The sequence below is a fragment of the Pezoporus wallicus genome, unplaced genomic scaffold, assembly GCF_028554395.1.
Source record: "Pezoporus wallicus isolate ANWC-B61680 ecotype Strahan unplaced genomic scaffold, APGP_CSIRO_Pwel_v1 contig_8333, whole genome shotgun sequence".
NCBI lineage: Eukaryota > Metazoa > Chordata > Aves > Psittaciformes > Psittacidae > Pezoporus > Pezoporus wallicus.
The window spans coordinates 868150-890216 of NW_026637037.1; the positions used below are offsets into that span (position 1 = coordinate 868150).

At 38.4% G+C, this 22067-nt stretch overlaps 1 protein-coding gene across 2 annotated transcripts in view; it reads right to left on the reverse strand.

The window, feature by feature from the left end:
- The window catches only part of HS2ST1 (heparan sulfate 2-O-sulfotransferase 1), an 82411-nt gene extending 60543 nt beyond the window's left edge, over positions 1–21868 (reverse strand). For both annotated transcript variants that reach the window (XR_008971379.1, XM_057402742.1), the window contains exon 1: positions 21631–21868. Coding sequence is in view for 1 of the 2 variants with exons in the window: in XM_057402742.1 (XP_057258725.1) it covers positions 21631–21754 (124 nt within the window). In the remaining variant the exon portion in view is untranslated. The remainder of the gene's footprint in view (positions 1–21630) is intronic.
- Positions 21869–22067: the final 199 nt, after the last annotated feature.

Below are 22067 nucleotides of genomic sequence, written 5' to 3' on the forward strand. Positions count from 1 at the left end.
CCACCCTGAAAATTAAAGATAGAATTGCTCCTATCATCTATTTCAAACTCCTCGTGGCCAAGGTGGTATTACTTCTTAGTTTGCTATTGCCATCTGCAACATGTCAGACATATCAATAAGATATCATAAAAACACTCTACTCCCACCAGTGTGCTTTGTAGGCAGTAGCTGGGAACAAGTGACACTCTAAGTTACAAGTGGATACAAACATAAATAGCACCTCCCTGGAGATCTATATGTGGACCCTAAAGCATCCTAGGAATCAGGTTCCCAGACTCTGAACTTTAGCTGTGCATGGCTGCTGTCTTTATGAAAGGGACTCTTTGGCTCAGATACAGTTGTCATGGAAACAGCAACTTTGATTTTTAGATCTTTAGTATACGTGATATTTCAGCCATATGTTGCATGCATTTAAGTTCTCTACATGTTCGTCCTCTTTAAAATGAAGGGAAGTAAGAGAAACTGAATGATTCCAGCAGTAAGGTAAATGCACACAAGGTACTTCTCAACATGGAGAACACGCTTGCAATCCAGAATAATCACAAATTTAAGCTACTATGAGCATACTTGATCAGTGTTTTTTTCCTCTGTCCCAAACAGGTCCATTTGTGACAAGATTGCACTTGAAAAATTAAGTCTCTATTTTTCCAATAAAGCCATGAGATGGGCTTAATCTTGCATCTTAACACAGCAAACTGCTTGTTGCACAGTACTCCTGCAGTAACAATGTCCGAGAGAGGTTCCAATACCAGTCACACAAGAGGTGCTGCTGGGGAGAAAAGCTCTCCAATATCCCGATTGGTCTGCCTGTATCCCCAAAGTGGGACCAGAACAGTGCTTTACAGCACCTTAGGAGGCACAGTAATAAGTCTGATGGCATGCTGCTGCTACAGTAAACATCATACACACATATGCTCCTCTACAAAAATACCCCAAATATCCAGTGACATCAAAGATTGAGGTATAGTCTTGATTTCAGAAACACAAAACCCAAAGATAGCAAAATACTGCTTAGCTTTTAAAAACAGTTAAATAAAGCAATGCAACTGTTCACACACTTGTCATTACAACCATGATTGCCTGTGTTTTCATATTTTCAGCTTTAAAAAAAAGAACAGAACTATTATAGCTGCTCTATTCTTTCATTATCAAAAAAATCTGGTTAAGCAACCAGAGAGACAAAGATTGCTCACTCTTCTATCACTCAGGGTGCTCAACGCAGAGTCCCAATCTCAGCCTGAGCAAAGAGCGCAAGTGCAGCTAACTCGTAACTTGCTACATGAAACACAAATCCCACTCTCTCAATATGTATATCTGAACTTTAAAGGGATGCCCTTGTTTTATTTTCCACATTTTCATTAATGAGGCTCAAATCTAATTAAAACTATATAAATAAACCAGACCCAAAGGACTCTGGTCTTTTGAACTCAAATGCTATTAGGAAGCATTCAGCATATTCCGAAATGAAGGCTTTTTCACTCTGGATTTCTTCCTCCCCACTCCTGGGGATAAGCAAGCAAATGGATCAATCGATGGTGAAGGAAAAGACAAGACAGCAGTTACTTTGCCATGGGAACTACTCTTAAAACTAAAAATAAATCACTTTCTGCTATTTAAATACAAATGCAGTGTAAAGCAGCTGCTACAATGAATGACTTGTTCTCAATGTAGAGCTACTACCACAAGGGTTTCCAATCTTTGATGTGTGACAATATCGGCTACGGAACAGAAATACAAGCTACAATATCAGCTACAGAACAGAAATACAAGCTATAATACCAGCTATGGAACAGAAATACAAGCTACCTCCAGCTCAAGCGCATCACAAACAGAAATGAGAACACTGAGGCAGGAAAGTTAACTGTTGCCCTCCTCTCAAGGAGAAGAAATTACATTTCCAATATTTAAGGTAGTCAAACAGCAGAAGTACCACTTGTCAATTATGAAATCCAAAAAGCCTAACTACTTTCTCAAGGAAAAACTGGGGAAACCGTTTTTATTAAGGAAATACAATCAAAAAACCACCTGAGAGATAAAAGGGTGAGCTTCTTTCTCTTTCACTGTACTATTACAAGTAATAAAGAAATGTTATCTTAAGATCTGTTATTTATTCCACCAACACACTACTCACCGTTATCCATCACTCACCCTTAACCGTGCCCTATCATGTTTCATCCTGCTGTAACACTGAAAATTACGCAGTGTTTCAAATAAATACTCAACTCGCACACATTTAAACACTGTCCAAATGCTACTCAGACCTTTAAAATTAAGATCTGGTTGTCTGGTTTGCTTTCTTCTATAAAGAAATCCTATTGCATCCTTAAGTGTCATGTGGCCAAAACTGAAACCAGCTCAGAAATAAAAGATGCACACTGGCACAAATACGCATACAAGCTCAACTATCATGGTATTGGACTGGAACTAGAAACCCCACATTAAAAATATTCACAGTATTTGATAGATGGTGATGATAGGTTTTTCCTACCATTCAAATAAATCAGTAAATACTGCAAGGATCAACTCTTTAAAGCTGTTGGGGAAGTTTTAGCTACACTTTCACCTCCATCCTATAAAAGCTCTCTATTTTGATTTACAAAGTAAGTCACTAGTATCTAGCAAATAAATGGAAACTGACTTTATTGGTGGTTTTAGTTTGGAGATAATACAATAAATTCTCTGCTTTCCATTTCATAGAATGCGACTGTTATCTGAACTCTATCTACTGTTTCAATTCAGTAAAAATTGAGGGATGTCAGAGCATGGTCTCTGGTTAACACAACCAGCCACTTCTACCATAATCTGCAGCTTTGGAATGCTGCCATTCAACCACACGCACAAACAGCATCCTCAGATAGGTCAGGAGGACAGAAGAGACGAAAAACAAGAGTGCATGGCAGGGAGGAGGCTGTGACCGAAACACTGCAGAGTATTTCTGTCCACATTTTAAAGTGCTTGGTGGAAAGCTAGAGAGAGTGCAGAAGTGCCATAAAAATGACTCAAGGATCAGAAAGCTACCTTAGAATAACAGGCTTAGGGAATTCAGTGTGGTTAGTTTTTAAGAGATTGAGAAGTGAGATGACTACAGGATGCAAGTACTTTCACAGGGAAAAGTACTGCAGGGTGGTGGGGAGCGAATATAGAGAACATTATAGCAAGATCCAGTAGCTGTAACCTGATACCAACAATGTCCAAATTTTAAGAAATTAAGGCCTTATTTCAAAGTAGTGAAAGGTTAGAAAGGTTATTCATAAATGAGCAAAGAAAATGCTCCATTTCTTGATGATAGTTTCAAAGCAAGATTAGATCCCCTCCCGGAAGAAATTTTGCCATGTACCACTCGACATTTAAGTGACTAGTGACAAACAAAGGAAAGCAAGTCTTCAGTTGCCTTCTGGAGAGGCAACAGCTACAAATCTACACAATACTGAAGAACTGTCAGGCAAGCCCTTGCAGGAAAAGGATAAAATAGGAGGCATTAAGGGACACATGGCATTTAAGGAAAGTGGCCTGGTGCATACATTACCTAACAGGCTTGACTGTTTTAAGACCAAAGCTCCAATGTCCTGTTTCTGATAAAGGCCAGTGGATGTCTGGAGAAGACGTAAAACCAGGTCAAGCACACGGTCATATCTACCTGATATATTTACCATTGTTCACCTGCTTCCAAGATAGCAGAATAACAAATTTTCAGATCAGTGATTTTTCCACCCCTAGTTTCTCTGAGTATTTCAATAATCACAACATGCTGTGCCATTGTGTTCTACAGTTTAACAGCTTGTTTCAGTATTTTTGAAGCTATCAACCAATAGTTTACTTTTGATCATTTCCTACACTTCCACAATAAGCATTCCTTGCTCACTATTTCTATGCTACTCATGATTTTACAGACTTCTACCTTTCATTTCCTAACATGTTTTCCCAAGTCAGATGAGCCTTAGTCTACTTATTCTTTCCCTATATGGGAGATGCTTTGTTTCTTTCATTATCGTCACCGTTCATATATCTTTTCCAACTCTGCTATAATCTTTTCCAAGATGAAGGGCAAGAAAAGGCAACACAGCAGAACTGCTGTATTCAATGGAAAAAAGAATCCTCATGTGGTTCTTGACTTGTTCTTAACAGCTTTCAGCACGATCCATCTATTTCTGACCACTGTTGAGAACTGATCTGAACTTTATAGAGTTAACATCTGTAACTCCAAGAACTCCTTCCTCATTAAGGGCAGATGATTCAGAATCTGTAAATGTGGGATTGTTCTTCTCCAAATACATTTAGATACGACAAAGCTCAGTTTCACCTGCCGTTACCCAGTCAGCTGGTATGGAGAGATTTTTCCCCTGAAAAGCCCACTGTTAGGGGCTGTGGTGCACAGTTTGATAAAACACAAAAGCACGTACCACAAGCTCAAACCATGAATTAATGTGCAGTAAAAAATACAAGTAACAATTCTCATCATAATCCTCAAAAGACTGAGATTTTTTTTCAGCTAATTGAGAGCACAGAAAGGCTTTAGAAAACATTACAAACCTCTTTCAGCTACTATTCAGCCCTCTAAAGCATTAGACAGAGCAGGAATCAGATGGAAAGGAGGAGATACCTGCAGAGGTCACACCATGTGGTTGTTTTTTAAAAGCCCACACAGGCCCCATCACTCCAGGACTTAAACTGCGCTATTCCAAAACACATTAAAGCAGTTTCCAAGCAATAAAACTTTTATTTATTTATTTTAAAAACAGACTTGTTCAGCATTTAAGTTTATATGTACATATGCATACACACTTAAATAAAATGCAAGAGAACCCCCTAGGTGCTACTGCATCCATGTGACCATATTAGAAGCTTAAGAAATCTAACTGCAGGAGGACACCACAGATTAATCAATTTTACTATTGATACCAGCCTTACCATGTGGCTTTATTAAAGACTGGCAAGGCAATCGGGTTTTTTTACTGTTGAAACTTTAGCTTCAAAACCTTTTACTATTTAATATGCAACACAAGATCATACAGTTCCAGACAGTGTCAAGGTAACACTCTCCTCCTTCAGTTAAAATGCTGTGAAACCATACAATAACAGTTTCTCGTGTGATGAACATGAGAACAGCCCAACGGCAATAGGGAAGGGGAGGAATATCAAATTCACTGTCTAGCTCCTATTTCATTTCAGTAGCTCTGTGTGCCTAACATGCCTTTATAATTTCTGTGCAACAATACATCTGCTTAGTGTTTTATGTTCTCTTGGTAACACCACTTTCTGCAAGAGTTTATATTACACAAGAGTGCATCATCCTGAATTCATTTTGTTCCCAACCAGTAGTGACATTATTAACCGTTTTCCTGTGCATTGAAGAAGAACAAACACTTTGGATATTTAAAGTTTTCAAAACTTCAGACTGTATGTTTTATAATGGGCTTGTTTGTTTCAGTTGAGGCCCATTTTCCTGGCATAAATTTCACTACAGTAGGACTTAAAAACATGGTTCATGCAGACATGTCTACAGTTAAAATTATCTGTTGATTTAATGTTAAATTTATATTGCATGGTTTCCAAAATAGAAAAATCTGTTCAGAGACTGTAAATTGAACAGGCTCGGTTTCAGTTACTTCGACCTGCTGGGTTTACTTCCCCAAATCCAAGATTGCATATTGACATCATTCAGTTGTCTATCCTCACCCTGCAGATTGTTATGCCTAAAAATACAGTAACGCTGTTATTGCTTATACACTGCCATAAGCTTAAGATATTATTTGTTACTCTCAAATTTACGTAATTCCTCTTTCTTTCCACTGAGAGATTACAAACACATTCCCATGTTCTAAAGCAACAGGCTTATGACAACGGAGGTAAGAGACCATGTGAGGCTGGAAAGCACCAAAATTCTACACTGCTTTTCTGACCTTCTGTACTTCCTTTGTTTCAAGAACCAGACATCAAAAAACACCACCACAAGCCTTCATGTATGTTTGCTTATGAATTTTCACCTCTTTTTTTTTTTTTTTTCCAGACAGAAGAAAAACCTCCCTCATTAATGGTAAGTCCTATACTTCTTTAAACTTAGCACATTATTAGAGTAACAGCAAGGCCTTGCATCAATAGCTAACATAGCAGTCAAGGGGAATAATTCATATGCAGCAGCCCTTAAATTCTTCATCTGGCAAAGGGGGTCAGAGAGAAGGAATTGTCTTGTCCTTTGTTCCCAGGGAGAATGTAAGTTTTCTCGTATTTATCACTGAAAACCTAAATTTACACGTTAGCTGGCCTGCAATAAACGGAGCACCAGGCCAAAAAGAGCAAACAGAAATTGGTATTCATGCAGGGGTTACTCAACACCTCTCTTCTCCCACGGCTTTATTCTGGAGCAAGCTGGTGGTATGCTTCCATCAAGCATGACTAAGAAATCACATCTGCAGAGGTCTGCTATCCATTCATACAGATGTCAGTGAACTATTCCATTTGCAGTACCTCATAAGGGAGTTTTAGAGAAGTCCCTCTCTGGCTGTTCCACAAATTCCAGTAACAGAAATACTACAGCAAGTGTTCCACTGAAACAGTAGGGCCATATATTGTCATTAGAGGAGAACTGCTAAAGTATGATCAAGTTCAGTTCTGTGGTTTCAGATCAATATAGCAAGTCTTCAAGGAAGGAATAAGATTCCTTGAAAGACTACATTTCATCTTTGCAGACAAGAGGAAAAAAATAGGGAAAAAAAAAATCAATACCTAAGACGTTGTTTTCCAGAATGTTATGAAACGTTATAATCTTACAAGCAATTTTACATGTCTTTTTTGTTACCAGCATCATTTACAGTATGCTGTTCTCCTTAGCTGATTTTATTTAACTTACTGCTGAGTAAGTGGTATTCAAGCTGCTCACAGGAAGAAACCATGGAAATGTCAAAGCATGTTAAATTCTTGAAATAGCCAGTGAGTTCCCAAGGCTGACAGACTCCTGCTTGTTTAAGGAACAGAATCATAAGCATAATACATTTGTTCATATATATATAAAACACAGGAAAGTCTTCAAGAGCATGATTTTATTGTGAGATACTGCACAGAAATTATACTACCCCTGAAGCCATCATCAATCTTCTAAACATACACTCTCTCCTCTGAAACGTTAATTTAATCAGCTTAATTCCAATTAATCTAAAAAGTCACTACCTTATAAAACTTTTATTTCAATGCCTACTGAACATAGTTCATGAACAGACTGATGCTTAAATCTCATCATAAATGCAGCACTTCAGAAACACGCAAGTAAGGTGTGGGGCAGAAGAAATATGCTTAGAGAAGCCAAGCTCGTATCTTCAAAAGAGACCAACGTAGCCTGAGTAAATGTACTGGCTCATTCAAACCTAATTCACGCAGCTTTAAACACGATAAGAGAGACTAAGCAGTTCCTATTGATATCCTTGTGTCACCTGACAGAGATTTTCTACCCATAGCAGTATTTCCCCAATTGTATGGAGAAATACCCAGTTTAAACATGAATATAAAAACAAGCAGTGGCTTTTTGTATATATACAAGTTTGTAATGTCACATACCTGCAATATACCTTTGAAGGACATGGATCAAACAGACAGGCTGTATAATTCCTGTACTAGGTGCTCCCTATGGATTTTTTTTAAATTACTTTCCATTTGACACATGAAGACTTTGTCATTTATTTCCCCCCTCATATAAACCTATCAGCTATATCTTTGGGACTCCACAGACAGAGGGAGCAGAGGCAGAAGTGTTATGAATGTTTCCATGCTTGATGGCCTATAATGGCCCACACCATTAGTACTAACCTTCTCTCATCCCACCATCTCTTGTATTGATATGAATCATCACAAGACTCTACAGCCCAAACCTTCCCACTGTTTCAAGTACAGACTCTTTAGCGGAAAAATTACTTTGCCCAGCAGACTCTGTTTTATTTGATTGTTACTCCATGTTACAAGGCTGCACTTTATAGTCTGTAAAAGTTGTTCTGTTCAGTCAGTGGTTCACAAATTAACCCATAAAATGGCAAACTTGCCATAAGAAACAGTCTTCATTCTAACATCGTAGCCAAGGCTCACAGAGCATAAAAGGGAGAATTTCCATAAACCTTGCAAACAAGGAAAGCTACATGCATTTTGTTGACCCAGTGGTTCTTAGAGCACTCAAGGCAAAAGTTCTGAAATTTTCATTAGAAAATACCCCTCCAGAAGCTGGCATTAATAAATGTTCTTCTTGGATGTTCACTTAAAAAAAAAAACCAACAAAACAGCATCACTGCCACACCCACCCCCACCCCCAAAACACCACCAATCCCAATAGGCACTTCTACACCAAAACAAAGATTAGCTCTTTAACAACCAGCTGTGAAAGACAGTGTAACTGCATAGTTTTATTCCAACTATTCTAAAACAAAAAATCCCAGTCACAAGACTGCCCCCAGAACTGTTAATGCGTGTGTGCATCCACCAAAACAAATTCTCAAGTACAAGTTGCACTGAAATTTTCTGGTCAAAACAATCCCTGTATTAAAGAAAATAAATCTAAAGTACTCTAAATTCACCTGAAATAAGCCTGCAGTTAAAACAAACACACAAACAACCTCAAAATCAAACCTAGAATGCTAAGCATCTACTTAAGGCTTTAACTACTAGACTACACATAATTGTGTCTGATCCTAGTTTAGAAACACAACTACTTGGTGATGCCTATGGAAGTTACAACCACAGTTATTAATACGTACTAAAGTGCAGTTGAGGAAGTTTGCTTTAGATCACACTATCTCTTAGGTAAATAAAGGAATCAAAGCCTAAGTAATTTTTACATTTATAAGATCAGTACTGCTGTCAAGGCAGCAGAGTACAATGAAACAATAGCAATAACGTGTGATTATTGCAGTAAGCTCAGTCATAGTTTGGAAAAGTGCCAACTGTTCCTTGTTTTCTAAAGAACTTGCTGGAGAAAAACAGCCACCATTATCCAAGAATACTTTCGACAACTAATCCCTATGTTGTTTGACATAAGCTAACAATTCTTGAATGAGACATCTCCTAAAAACTCTGCAATTGGAAATAACTAAAGTTCCATAATTTCCATGGAATGTTGGGATATTTTTAGCTAATTTTGACTTTGCACTTAGATCAAACAGGAAGCAGCGATAAAGTGAGGGAAATAATTATCCTTCAATCCTTAAGTTCTTTCTGTCTACAAACTACTTCCAAGGATTCTTGCTCTGAAACCAAACCAAATACTTCAAACCTGTAAGAGGGTCTTCCTGGGACAAAACCAAGACACATATACAACCCACTCATATACATATTATGTCCCCATTCTCCATCTTGCACAGCATGCAGTAGCTTAAAGTCTTGTCACCATAAAATGTCATATATTAAATACCAGAGGAAAATTATGAAGGGTGCCACTAAATTACACAAGACAACATTTCAGTCAGGTTCAAAATCAGTGCATTTCCAATCCTTAAATATCACAGGGGTTTTAGATCCTCAAATTCTTTGTAACAAAGGTTCTGAACAACTGAAAAAGAACAGTCTCTCTGTACCATTTTATGAGTGTGCTTGGTTAAGGCTTATCAGTTGGTGAAGCTCTAAACTACCTGCTAGTTCTGCCTGATACATATGTTGTGAGGTCTAGACATTTTTCTATAGAGAAGTCAAATATTGCCATTTTATGTCACTATTTAATTGTGGAACCTGATACAGCAAATGTTGAAGGATTAATAGAATTTGCAGAAAGTTTATAGATACGCCATTCCATCAAGGGTAGAAAACTCATCCAAATAAATTCCTGGATTTTCTTACAGGCTTCTCCTGCATACTAGTTATCTCTAGAGTGCCATCTCATGTTTACATTTACATGCACATACTTAATATATATTAAGTAAAAGAGATACAGGAACAGTCATTGCATTTCACATTCCTGCTGCTATATGAACACTGGACAGATTTTGTTGCTTGTGTCATGTTGTCAGACATTTAGGGTTTTTTTCCAGACTTAAAAAGCCCATTATGTAAGCGCTATTTTTATTTACATATTGGTTTAAGATGACATAAGAATGAGAGGAAGCAAATCCAAAAAAGTACCCTGTTTTCCAATATGAATTCTTGAAAAATGGTGTTTCTATCTCAGTTTAACATTTAAAACCTTTTCTGCTCATCTCCAACAAAACAAATATTTCATATGGAAATTTTATAGCACCAGTTTAAGAAATTTAAGTTTATTACACCCCATTGCTTATCACAAAACAATACGTGCTTTTAACTGCATCCTTGACACAAGTTTTCACCAGTCAGAGTGTATGCATTTAAAACTCCCAAACCATCACCATTAATGCTCCTGGAAAATATAAAAATGGTTATGCAGTTTCTAAGGACTTTTTTCTATGGCTTAGAACAATTAAAAAATAAAGAAAATATTTCTTTCATTATCTTCATTCCTCCTTCACATGTTTTTTTTTCTTTAAACTTGGTATGTGAATAATTTAGCATCTATTTCTCTTTCCTAATTCTCGTATTAAGACTGCCTTGTCATCTGCACTGTAAGTAGGCACAATCACACATAAGTAGGCACATAAAAATCACCAGAAACAATGCTTTGGGTTGCTCAGTGGCCACAAACGTTTAGAAAACTGCTCCCACAAACACGTTAGCAAGACCATGTTTTACAGAGTATGGTTTGGAAAGCAGAGACAGGAAAACCAAAAGAGGATACATTTAAATGTTTTGCTCTTTGATTTACCCTTTCTTTCTGCTAAACCATCACCTCAGCTTTACGTTTGTCTTTCACATCAGAAAGGAGAGGATGGTATAACTGCATTACAGAGGACAAAAATAAAGCAAGAGGAACAGAAGCAAGTACCTTTTCAGACTCTTAGACAAGAGTAAAGCAAGCCTTGAAAATAAGAGTATTCCCCAACACTCTCTGCCTTTCTGCTGGGATCAGAGACTGTGGATAGCTCACATGTGAAAGTCATACTGATCCTCACATACACATCCTTTCTACTCCTCATTTCCCCTCTTCAAAAGTTCATCTTTAACAGTCTCCTCTAAGCTTGACCATGCGTTTACAAGATAAATTTGCCTTTAGGCCAAATGCATTTAACATGTCTCATGAATAACTAAGAAGCCAGACAAATATCCTTGACCAATTTTTTCTGGGTTAGTTGAAGGGGTGGCTGCCCTTTTCTGTCCAGAAACAAACATATGCCACCTCTACAGCTCAAAGCCCAAAACATTAAACTAAACTGAAATTAAGAGTGCTTTAACTTCATGCTCCATGCTCTGATCTCTGCTGGCAGAGGAGCATTTTATGCTCCCACTGGTAACCTTGACAGCTCATCCATTGGGTCTTGTGTCTTCTCTAGCCCTCTTACGCACCTCCATGACTGACAGCAATTTTACTTCATTAACCTCTCCAAAATCTCTCCTCAAATTTCAAAACTTTGGAATAAGCACTGCTCCAACTGAATTCTGTGGAAAATTTTTTACATAACCCTAACTGCTTTGGCCATTGAATACTTTCAAAGATAAAATTCAAGTCTGTACCAGACATGACAGGTTATGAACACTGCTGTGTTTAAATGTAAGGTTAGACAGGTATTTCTGGTCACTCAGTCTTTGCTTTTGGCTCATAAACCATGCTTGTGAGGCACTTCAACAACTAGAGTAAGTACTACTAGCCTATTAGAAAGTAAGGCATTCTGGTACTCCTCATAGCAGAAAATGCCTAGACACTACATACACATTGAACAGACTATAAACCTTAACCTACAAGCATAAATGAAGGAGTATGCTAGAATTTTTCTTGTGGGTTCTTTGGTTGGTTGGTTTGGGGGTTTTTTTTACAGCTTGATCAAGCAAGAACACGAAGTACACTCCAGATAAAGATAACTTTAAACCTTAAACAGGTCATGCTAGAACACGGAAGCTACTACAAGTTTTGTCTTCACTCAAACCAACAGCAGCTGCACAAGAAGCCTGTTAAGATTAACAACTTAGAGAGCAAAGGGAAGGAAGTCCAGAACTACTTAAAAAACATAAAATTCCTTTTAATAGAAGTAGGAAGACAGTACAAATATAGAACATGCCGATTCTTACTGAATTATCATACTCCTAGTGGTCATTTTGTAGACAAAAACGTTCTCCAAAAGGCAAATACATATCTACTCTTGAAATGCTACCTTTGTAAGTAAAATGCAGTCCAGAAACATACTCAGTCCAATCCCACTTTATGTACTTCGAAATCATCAAATTGGACAGCAAGATCTAATTGCTTCATCATGAGACAGCAAGCTATTTATTAGGTACTTATCTTCAAAAGCATGCCTTATTGGCAGCATCACCAAAGTTAATACAAAGGAGTTAATTTGCCTAAAAACCTATTAAAATACACTAAATTATTCTCAGATAAGCAGGAGGGCTTTGTAATTTTCTTTTGTTTGGCTGATTTTTATTTTTTCAATAAATAAAAAGGGGCAAATTATAAGGCATCATAAAGACATTCAGTATTCCCAAAGGCAGTAACTTGTTTAAGGGAAAGCATTTCAGTGCTATGGTCATCTCAGCACATCAGATAATGTATCAATAATAGTATACAAGTATAGGTATTTTGCCAGGAAAACATCTTTTCTCACTTGTAAGAGCACACACTGCTGAAGGCTTAATGACAAATGAGACAATGAAAAATGTTGGCGCCAAAGCTGTCAGCAGGAGTGCAGCTGAAATAAGACTCTACCAATGAACCACTTCATTCTGCACCACCATACAAAAAACCTGACATTATGACTTTGTTTCAAAAGCCATGGATGCTCTCACAGGCTGTGTTGTGTACCATGTACAAAGCCACATCTTCAGAAAGTGATCATAAACTTGTGACTGAGTTTTTGTCAAGAGACAAGGTGGACTGCTTTTGTCCTTCAGCATGGGAATAAAACCTTGTAAGATCCTAGTGTTCCCACAGACAATGGAAGGATATCAGCTTTTGCAAAAATCATTCCCCATTTTCTGAAGGAATCAAAAAGTTCAAATTAGATCCTCCAAGAAGTTATTTTCTCCGCAATATACATCTGTCATTCAAATGCTAAGGAAGTCAAAATCTTAAGACTGCTTTGTTTTGTTCTGGAGACACTTTTTGGTCTCTTTTATGTGTCAGAATAAGATTCTATCACTTTCACATCCTACTTTTTGATTTCATTCCCTTTTACTCTAAATATGTAAATCCTTCTCAGAATTACAGAAAACCTTTGCTCAGAATGAATGATCAAAATCAACTCCAAGATAACACAATCAAGTGCTGATTAATGTTTTGTATATTAAAACCCATGGCAAATGCCATATTTTGCAAAAAGAGACTTCTACTACTGCAAAACTGTCTTCAAAACCCCTCAATGTAAAGATTCAATGTAAAGAAATGCAAGTATTCCAAATACAGCTATGCAATTTATGCAACTGCTCTGAATATGCTCAACAACAATATATCCAGAACGGAAGGTATTGGAAATACTGAAAATGGAAAGATATGCAGCGGAAAAAATCAGGAGAGAAGAAAATGAAGGTGGATTTCCCTCTCCACTTTGCAGTAAGTGAGAGGAACAAGCATAATCTCTCTTCAGTTGCTCTCATATCTCCAAGTTCCTTCATGTTCACAACAGCCTTTTTGCACCTTTTTCCAAGTGAAGTGAAATGAAATGCTACTGCCTTTCGATCTGTCGTCCAAGAAAGATCAGTCCTATACTACAACATTGGAACACACAGCAAATTAGTGTAATAAATACATATATAAGGTTTATATTTATTACAATATACATTATAAATTTATATACTGCTCACTCTCCCTATGTATTTTTAGATATATGTATATATATTAAAAAAAAAAAAGGAAGAATAAAATAAGATCTTTGGAGAGAAGAAGTAAATGGGGAAGAGATGCATTTTAATTTATGGAACCTAGATCCCATCCCCACACTCTTTACAGTTTTACAGCAATTATGCACAAGGTTTGCATAAACACTTCAAAATCATCAAAAGCTGTTTTATCAAAACAGCACTTAAGTTTTACATATGTTTCAACACAAATTAGTATTCAGAATTAAACAGCAAGTTGATTAAAAAAGTATAAGGATGTCAGCTGTCATTTTAAACTAACTGGATAGAGAAAGGCAGGGGACGTAAAGGAAGGCAGAAAAAGACTGGGCCAAAGTGATAGCTTCTTTTCAAATACTTTTTGTAATTTCGTTATCTTATTAAGCCTTTCACTGCCTTAGACTCTCCTTGCTGCTCATGATGAATTTTATCACTAACAGAAAGCTTGAATTATAATTATTATAGCAGTAATGCTATTGGAAACATGTCACGAAGATACTGCAAAGTAAGTACAATAACAGTACACTGAATACTAGAGACAATAAAAAGACATGCAGATGTAGTTGGACTTCCTATAGACATACTTGCAAACAATATGTTTAAAGTAAAAATGGGCTGTTAATTTATAGCCATAAAAGCTAAACTACAGCAATGAATTAATTACTTGGGAACATACAGACACTCAATATGAATCCCGATCCTGACGCTCAAGGGCACATCCTGCAGTTAACACTGATGTCCAGAAAGTCAGCATATTCGAGACACAAAACCTTACATATATGTGCAACATGAATGCATCCACAAGTACTGAGAATTTCTACCTTTAGTGAAGGGCCTGGGCATAGCAACTGTAACCAGCACTAGCAGTCATTTTAATACAGGCAGTTACTGATAGGAATGCCAAATGGAGGGACTTTAGCTCTCAAAAACTTAAAAGATCAAGTAGAGAGCAGTTGGGGGATGAATAGAAAACCACTGTCCCAATTCCAGTAAGTAAAGAGGTTGGCTTTTCTCTTCTAAGCAAATAAAGACTTCTCTGAATACTGCCTTTTTACAGATGCTACTGAGCTTTGAACACAACTTCCTGGGACCACAAGTTTTTAGGGGAGTGGGCAGATCCAGCAGAACTGATGGGTTTGAGCATCACACAAAGCTAAGGTTTGACTAAGATACTGGCTGCCCCCTGTCTATGTAGCAAGTAGTACAGATTTCAGTTAAGAGTCTGTACATACTTATGAAAGACTGCAGCCAGCTGGCCAAATTTCAGATGCCTCTCTCAACACTGGACTTCTTTCACTTAGTCTTTCATAGGACCATAGAATTGTTAGGGTTGGAAAGGACCTTAAGATCATCTAGCCCCAATCCCCCTGCCATCTTTCATTTATGGTTGAAAAAACAGTGCAAATACACATAATAGTTCAGCAATTTTTCTATAGCATGGCACTTTCACCATGCTTGCTAGGCTACTATTTCAGATATATAAACAGATAAACAGCACCACATTTCAAGCAAAGCACTTACCACTATCTTAATACTGCTTTGACAACGTTTAAATACACTTGAGGCAAGTGACAAAAACTACAGATTGCACACAGTTACATAAAAAGGCTGTCTTTTGACCCAATTAAGTGATAATACATAGAGGACTCCATATGCAGAAGCCATCTATTTCCTAAAGAGGAGCAAGAATTTGAGGGAAGGCATTCGTTATTAGAAGACAAGTCTGGCCAGAATAAGGCTAACAGTGACTCATGGTTGGCAGTCAGTAGATATGGAAATTACTTCATGAACCATTCAAATGTCCCTAACTTTAATAGCCTGGGGCAACACAAAGCTGTGCAAAAAACCCCCAGAACCCAGCTGCAAACCTGTCAGTTTTCTGAAATGAGGAAGGTAAAAAATCCTATGATATATTTCACTTCAGATGTACATGATAAACTGGAAAGCAATGGTTTAACCTGTTATGCTAACTCAAAAGTTTAAGTAGTTTAGGAAGGGCTGTTTGGGGTTTGGTTTGGTGTTTTTTTAATATACATATATTTTATATGTATTTATATACATACATGTACATGTATAAAATGCACAACCAGTCAATTTTAATTTAGTGGAGTATTTGGGGTCTCTAGTTTTGTTAGGTTTTACTTTCACCATGCCTAGAAGTAGAAAAGAGACAAGAAAAACAAAGGGAGCATTGGCATGGCATTGTGCCATCATGTCACTGGTTTAGTTGCTTTATCACAGTAAATAAAGGCATTAAAAGTAGCTTTTTCTGATTCCCAGAAGTGCTACCACTTTTTGTTTTACAGTGCCAAGCACATTACGTTATTTCAATAATGAAATGCCCGGAAGATTTCAGTAATCTCCATTCCTTTATAGAAAAACAATGACATGGAAGAACAGGACCTAGAACACCTTTAAACACTTTCTCCTGAGGTTCTCAGCCTTGAATGAATTCCCTGCCTCACAACCACCATTACCAAATCTGAAATGTTGCATTAATTCACAAAGAAGAAGAACAAGGCATTGCATTTCTTTGGCTGTCCAACAAGCCTTTTCTATTCTAAACAGCTGATTGTAACTGTGGCTTTTTTCCAGGATATCCTTGAAGGATGGTATCTTAAGTCTTTGTTACAGCCTAAATCTCTGCGTTAAAAACAAACACATATATATATGTACTGGCCCAAGCCTGACCTTTTGCTATGGAGAATCTAGACAGATGCAGTGCCTTACCTGGCAATTACCTCATCCACTGCTGCCCATGGCTGCAGGCACTGGAGACCTACACTTTATCTGATTTCTCAACTCTATTTCATCTCTCAGAAGTGCCTTGAAACATTTCTAACAAAAACCAGACCCTTGCCAGGTAACTGTTAAGAACAGCATCTGTGACTAGAAACAAAGGCACAGCTCTCACCACATCACTCATTCTCAACCCTATTTCACTAAAAGCATGAGACCTGCAAACTAGGTACAACACCACTAATATTACTTCTATGTAGCCTTCCAGAAGAGAAAAGAAAGTCTAACAAGTTGTGCCTTTTAATTCCACTGTTAGAAACCAATGTTGGAGTGCCAGCGGAAAGGAGTGAGATCGAGCCTCAGAGCCCATTAGCAAGTCTGAACTGCTTGGTATGTTCTTGGGAACATACACAGTTTTGTATTAGTCAAAATTCCAACATTAGCAATTTCATGGAAAATACAACAGCAGCAGCCGCAACACTTATTCCAAAAAAAGTTATAAATACAAAAATCAACATAATAAATACACAAGATAAAATTCATGCACTTCCTCTATGTCACACTTTTCAATGGGAAGTAGAAGTGTAGTATGGAAGTCATTTCAAATATATTCTGAAAGTGTCTGGCATGACTGGGGCATGGTGAAGGGGAATGGGAAGGGGGAACTAAATGAAAAAGTATGATAGAACCAACATGGCAAAGTGGAAGAACATTTAACTGGCTGGAGATATACTGAGGAAGCAGCCTTAAAGCTCATTTCAGGAAAGTCAGTACACAAGAAAACAGCTTCTGAAAGAATGCCTCAGGCTACTTAGTGGAAAATAATAACTACTGGGCAACAGAGCTAATTTTAAAAGAAATGCTAGTATATTATTTGCATAGCTGTGTGCAGAGGGAACTGCAACGATCACACACTAATCTTTATACATGAAGTTCCAGTATAAATAATATACGCAGGAACCATGCATGTCATATTACAGGGACAATTTAAGAAGTTTTCTGAGGGGTTTGCCAAACACATGCAACTGGCAGGAGATTTTTATTCCTTTTCTAAATGAAAGAAACATAAGATGCCTATTATTTCAACATTTCAAAACAGCACAAACTCTTGTATTTCTAGAAAGCATAAGATTTAATCACTGGAAAATTGAATCATTTAACTTTAAAGGAACAGTGGTTTGTTAGGTACCTGCACAGTGCTTAGGAGAATACTACCCCAGCAAGGGCCACACGTGCTAGGAAACCACCTAAAAAAAAAAATGCAGGATTCAAGGTGCTGAATTAACACCATGAGCTGTAAGTTTATCACTTAGCAGAAGAAATGCTCCCATAGTACAGCTAACCAGTGTTTCTGAAGCAATCATCTGAAACAGTAATAAAGTTGTTCAATCCTTGCTCTCCCAGTTATAGTATATTACATTATTCAGACATGGACTATTTTCAAAATCCAATACATAAGTATCACTAAAAAGCTAGAAAGTAGCAGTATTGCTTCACTTCCACCCCACCAAAGAGCAATCCTTCCCCATCTACTAACCTCACCTTCTCTGATCAGTCCTGCAGACTCTTCCTTGAATGAGTCAGGCTTCCCCCATCTCTCCACTCAAATTTTAAGTCTCTAGCACTTGCTATTGTAGAATCAAATCAATTTAACATCAAAGCTAGAACACATGCAAACTTCCCTCTTCTCTTCCTTCTCCCCACCAACAAAATTGTGGGGAGGGAAGAGAAGAGAAGGATGGATTACTTCCAGCTGGATCAGTGTTTTCAGCCAGCGCACCACTAATGGCAATGCAGGAGATGGCATGATACAAGTTTAATGCTAGACCCGTTCAAACCAGAGGCAGAGATGGTCAGTTTAAAACAGAAGCAGAGCTGCACCTACTAGGCTTCCAAAAACCAAAGGGGATGGTCAAACATTATATTCCAGGAATATAATGTGTTCTAGGAATGACAGTGCAAACCTCAACATTTGCCTTTCACATGCGATATTCTCTATTAGGGTTGTGCATTCCTAGAGGTAACGAGCAAGTACAGTAGGCTTAAATAAAAACATTAAAGTTTTCACTGGAAGCTAGGGACAGCTTAGCCTAGACAGAATGCCAATTTAGCTGCCCTTAAATGCAAACTTGAAAATAATATGAAAGATTAATAGCTGTATGTACAAATATCACAAAAAAGTGCTTGGAACTGGGTTCCAATTAGGCTCTGCTTGTGATCTCACCACTCAAACTATCTGTAAAGAGCTTAAGTCCAAAAGTGGAAAAGAAGTTACAATGAATATATATTTTTTTTTTAATTAGGAAGTTATCTTTCATATGATGGAGACACTCAAAGGTTTACAAATGCCTGTTAAAATTATATTAGGATCATAATAATCTCATCACCAAGAAAAAAAGCAGCATCACTATTTGTGATGGTCATTTGCTTCTGTCTCTTGTACCTCTCTACTTACAAAAAAGATAAAAGGTTTGCCAGGATGACTGAGTTTTACTTATAAAAAGTCTCTGAGGAACAAAGAGGTTACCATTCTTTCTTTCACTCAGAAACATGATCCGATTTCATGTTACAGGCAACAAATTTCAAGATGCTGAAACTAAAATTAACCCCATCCAATAGTATCAGAAGTTGCTCATATGTTCAATAAGAGATTGAATAAACCCCTTTCTATCAGAAAGTAGGGTTGAATATTATGAGAACTGCTGATAAGACTGCAGAATTACTATCAAATCTGAAGACATTCAGCATTCCTAGTCAGTGCCTAATTCTTACAATTACTTTCCAAGATGACAGTTTATCATGGGATATATATCAGTGCAAACACATAGTATAGTTCAAAACCCAGTACCCAAACAATATGCAATGTGTCTAACTGAAACACAACTGAATGACCAAAAGAACTACTGTGTTGTTATCAAATCACAGTATCACTGCCTCTTCACACACACAGTCATCCCCCTTCCCCATTCTTCTGGGAGGCAAGGAGAAAGACTGGAATTCAACTGCATTAGGCCAACTAATTACTTTGATTCAGACAATAACATTCCCCAAATTACGCCTCAGCAGAAATGTCACCAACCACTGATAGTAAAAAAATTTCCCATGATGATTTTTCTGTCATAAAATATAGACCAAACACATAAAAAGGGAGGCATTCAGACAGCAAGAAGCTTTTTAACAATGCATACTTTCACATTTCAAAAACAGAACCCGAGTTCAAATCTTGCAGAAAGCCTTTTTTCCTCTCCTTACATGGGTTTTAGAGAATCACTGGTAAGTTGCCCACTAAGCAAATCTTTTAATAAACTTTACAGTAGTTTTCCCTTGTCCTTAACAAATAAAATCAGCAGAACACAGTAATTAGATTCTCGTCCCAAAGCAGTATGAGCTGTGTATTTTAATCCTCTAAATATGTAAGGTAATCATGCCCACTGCATATATATTAAGGAGGAAGAGGAAGTTTTACCAGCAAAATCCTTTATTTTCACAGGCATTACGTTAATCTTTTCATGCCAGGAGGCAGATTTCCCTAAGGTAACGCTGTCAGCAACAGAGGCACTGAAGCCACAGGTACCAACCAGTCTAAAACAGATGGGTACAAAATTCCACTGAACCCTGAGTGCTATGTTAACATCTGCTTGAATTATCTTCCAATTTCACTCATTTTCTTCTTCAAATTTTTGTTTATAGTTATTGAGACCCAAAAATTATGACTTGATTATAAGCAATACAAACTTTCAGTTGAAGAATACACAGAGTGAGAGCATTCCATAACTCACGCAGTCAACCACTGCTATTTGCAGGGTCCTAATCTCTAATATCCGGTTCAGAGACAGCAAACTGGAAAAGAAATGCTGAGAAGTAAAATCATACAGCTCAACTTAAGTTAGGCTGACATGGCTGTTAGAAGCTCACAGTTAAAACTTCCCATGTCACTCAAAGACCGCTTCCAGTTTTAACACCAGTAGAAACACAATATGTGCACTCTCCTTCCCACAAACTTGAAGTGTTCATAGTCTAAATACCTTAGTAAAGTCAAATAATATGAGAAAACTGATCAAGAACACTTGTAAACCAGCTTCTGCACTTGCATACATCAGAAGTCTCAGTGCTCTGTTTTTACAACCCTAGGCACCACAGGTTAGGTTCAGAATGGCATTTTTTCACACCCCTGAGACCCTTTATTAAGTAAAATCAAATCTATACAAGTTGTGGCCTTATGTATACCAGACAAAGTAGTAAGGTGTAGTAACATCTTACCAGGCAGATGTTACTCTAAAAAAGGCCTTCTTACGGCAGGAAAAGCCACAGAAATCTAACACAAGAGTTTTCAAGTCCATCGTTATTCTGTTTAACTATAGCTCAGTGACAGTTAAGAGATCACTAACTACACTCAGTACACAGCATCTCACATTCAAACTGAGTAAAACAAATTACCCATTTGCCATTAAGAACTGCCTTTTTTTTTTTCCACTTTACCCTGTGCTTTCTTTTCGAATGCCGGGTGTTAGTGAAACGTTTGGAGCAGAAATTAAACGTGAAGAAGATGCTAATTCGCTGCAGCAAAGCTAGACTCACTGTGGGCACCACTACTGCTGCTCTTCCCAGGCACCTGTCAGAGGGCACTCGCAGGCCAGCCACTGCTCCTGATCGCTTTGAGCACCCCAGGTCTTTCAGGAAAACCCGTTTAGACACACTACAGAAATATTTACCTTCCCTGCATCGACCTCTCCCAGGTCCCATGATCTCGCAAAACATACACACAAACGAACTGAAAGGCCAAGGCTGCCGCGGGCAGCCCCTTCTGCAGAGTCCCCAGAGCGTATCGATCAGTTCTTTTATCATTCCGGGCGTGCAGGCAGCACAAGGAGCCACACGGGAGAAGTGGCCAGGACCGGTGGCCGGCGGCACACCGCAGGGGGTGAGAGCCATGAGAGGATGAAGAAGGGTATGAGCAGGATGAGCCGCCCCTCCGCGCTCCCCCGCGCCCTGCCCCGGCCCCCAGCCCGCCGCTCGCTCACCCACCCAGCTTGCCGCGGGACTCCTCCAGCTTCTGGATCTGGTTCTCCAGGAACAGCACGGCCACCCCGAACACCAGCACCGCCAGAAGCTGCAACTTGGGCGGCAGCATAATCCTGAGCAGCCCCATGAGCAGCAGCAGCAGCCGCCGCCGCCGCCGCAGCGCCGCCCGACCGGGATCACTACATAACGCGGGGCCCGGCCGCGGAGGCCGGCGGGAGCCGCTACCACAGGGACGGCGCGAGAGAGGAGCACCTCTCCGGAAAGGGTTTGATTTAGGGGTGTTTCTGCAATGTCTGACTAAGGCTGGGGCACGGCATCGCCTCTAGGCTCGCTATGAAGTACTGTTTTGACCAGACTAAATCAGTTTTGCTCTAGGCTTTCCACCGGTGTTCTGGTTTAGCTGCCTCTGCATGTGGTGCCAGGCGCAGGCTGCGGTCTCC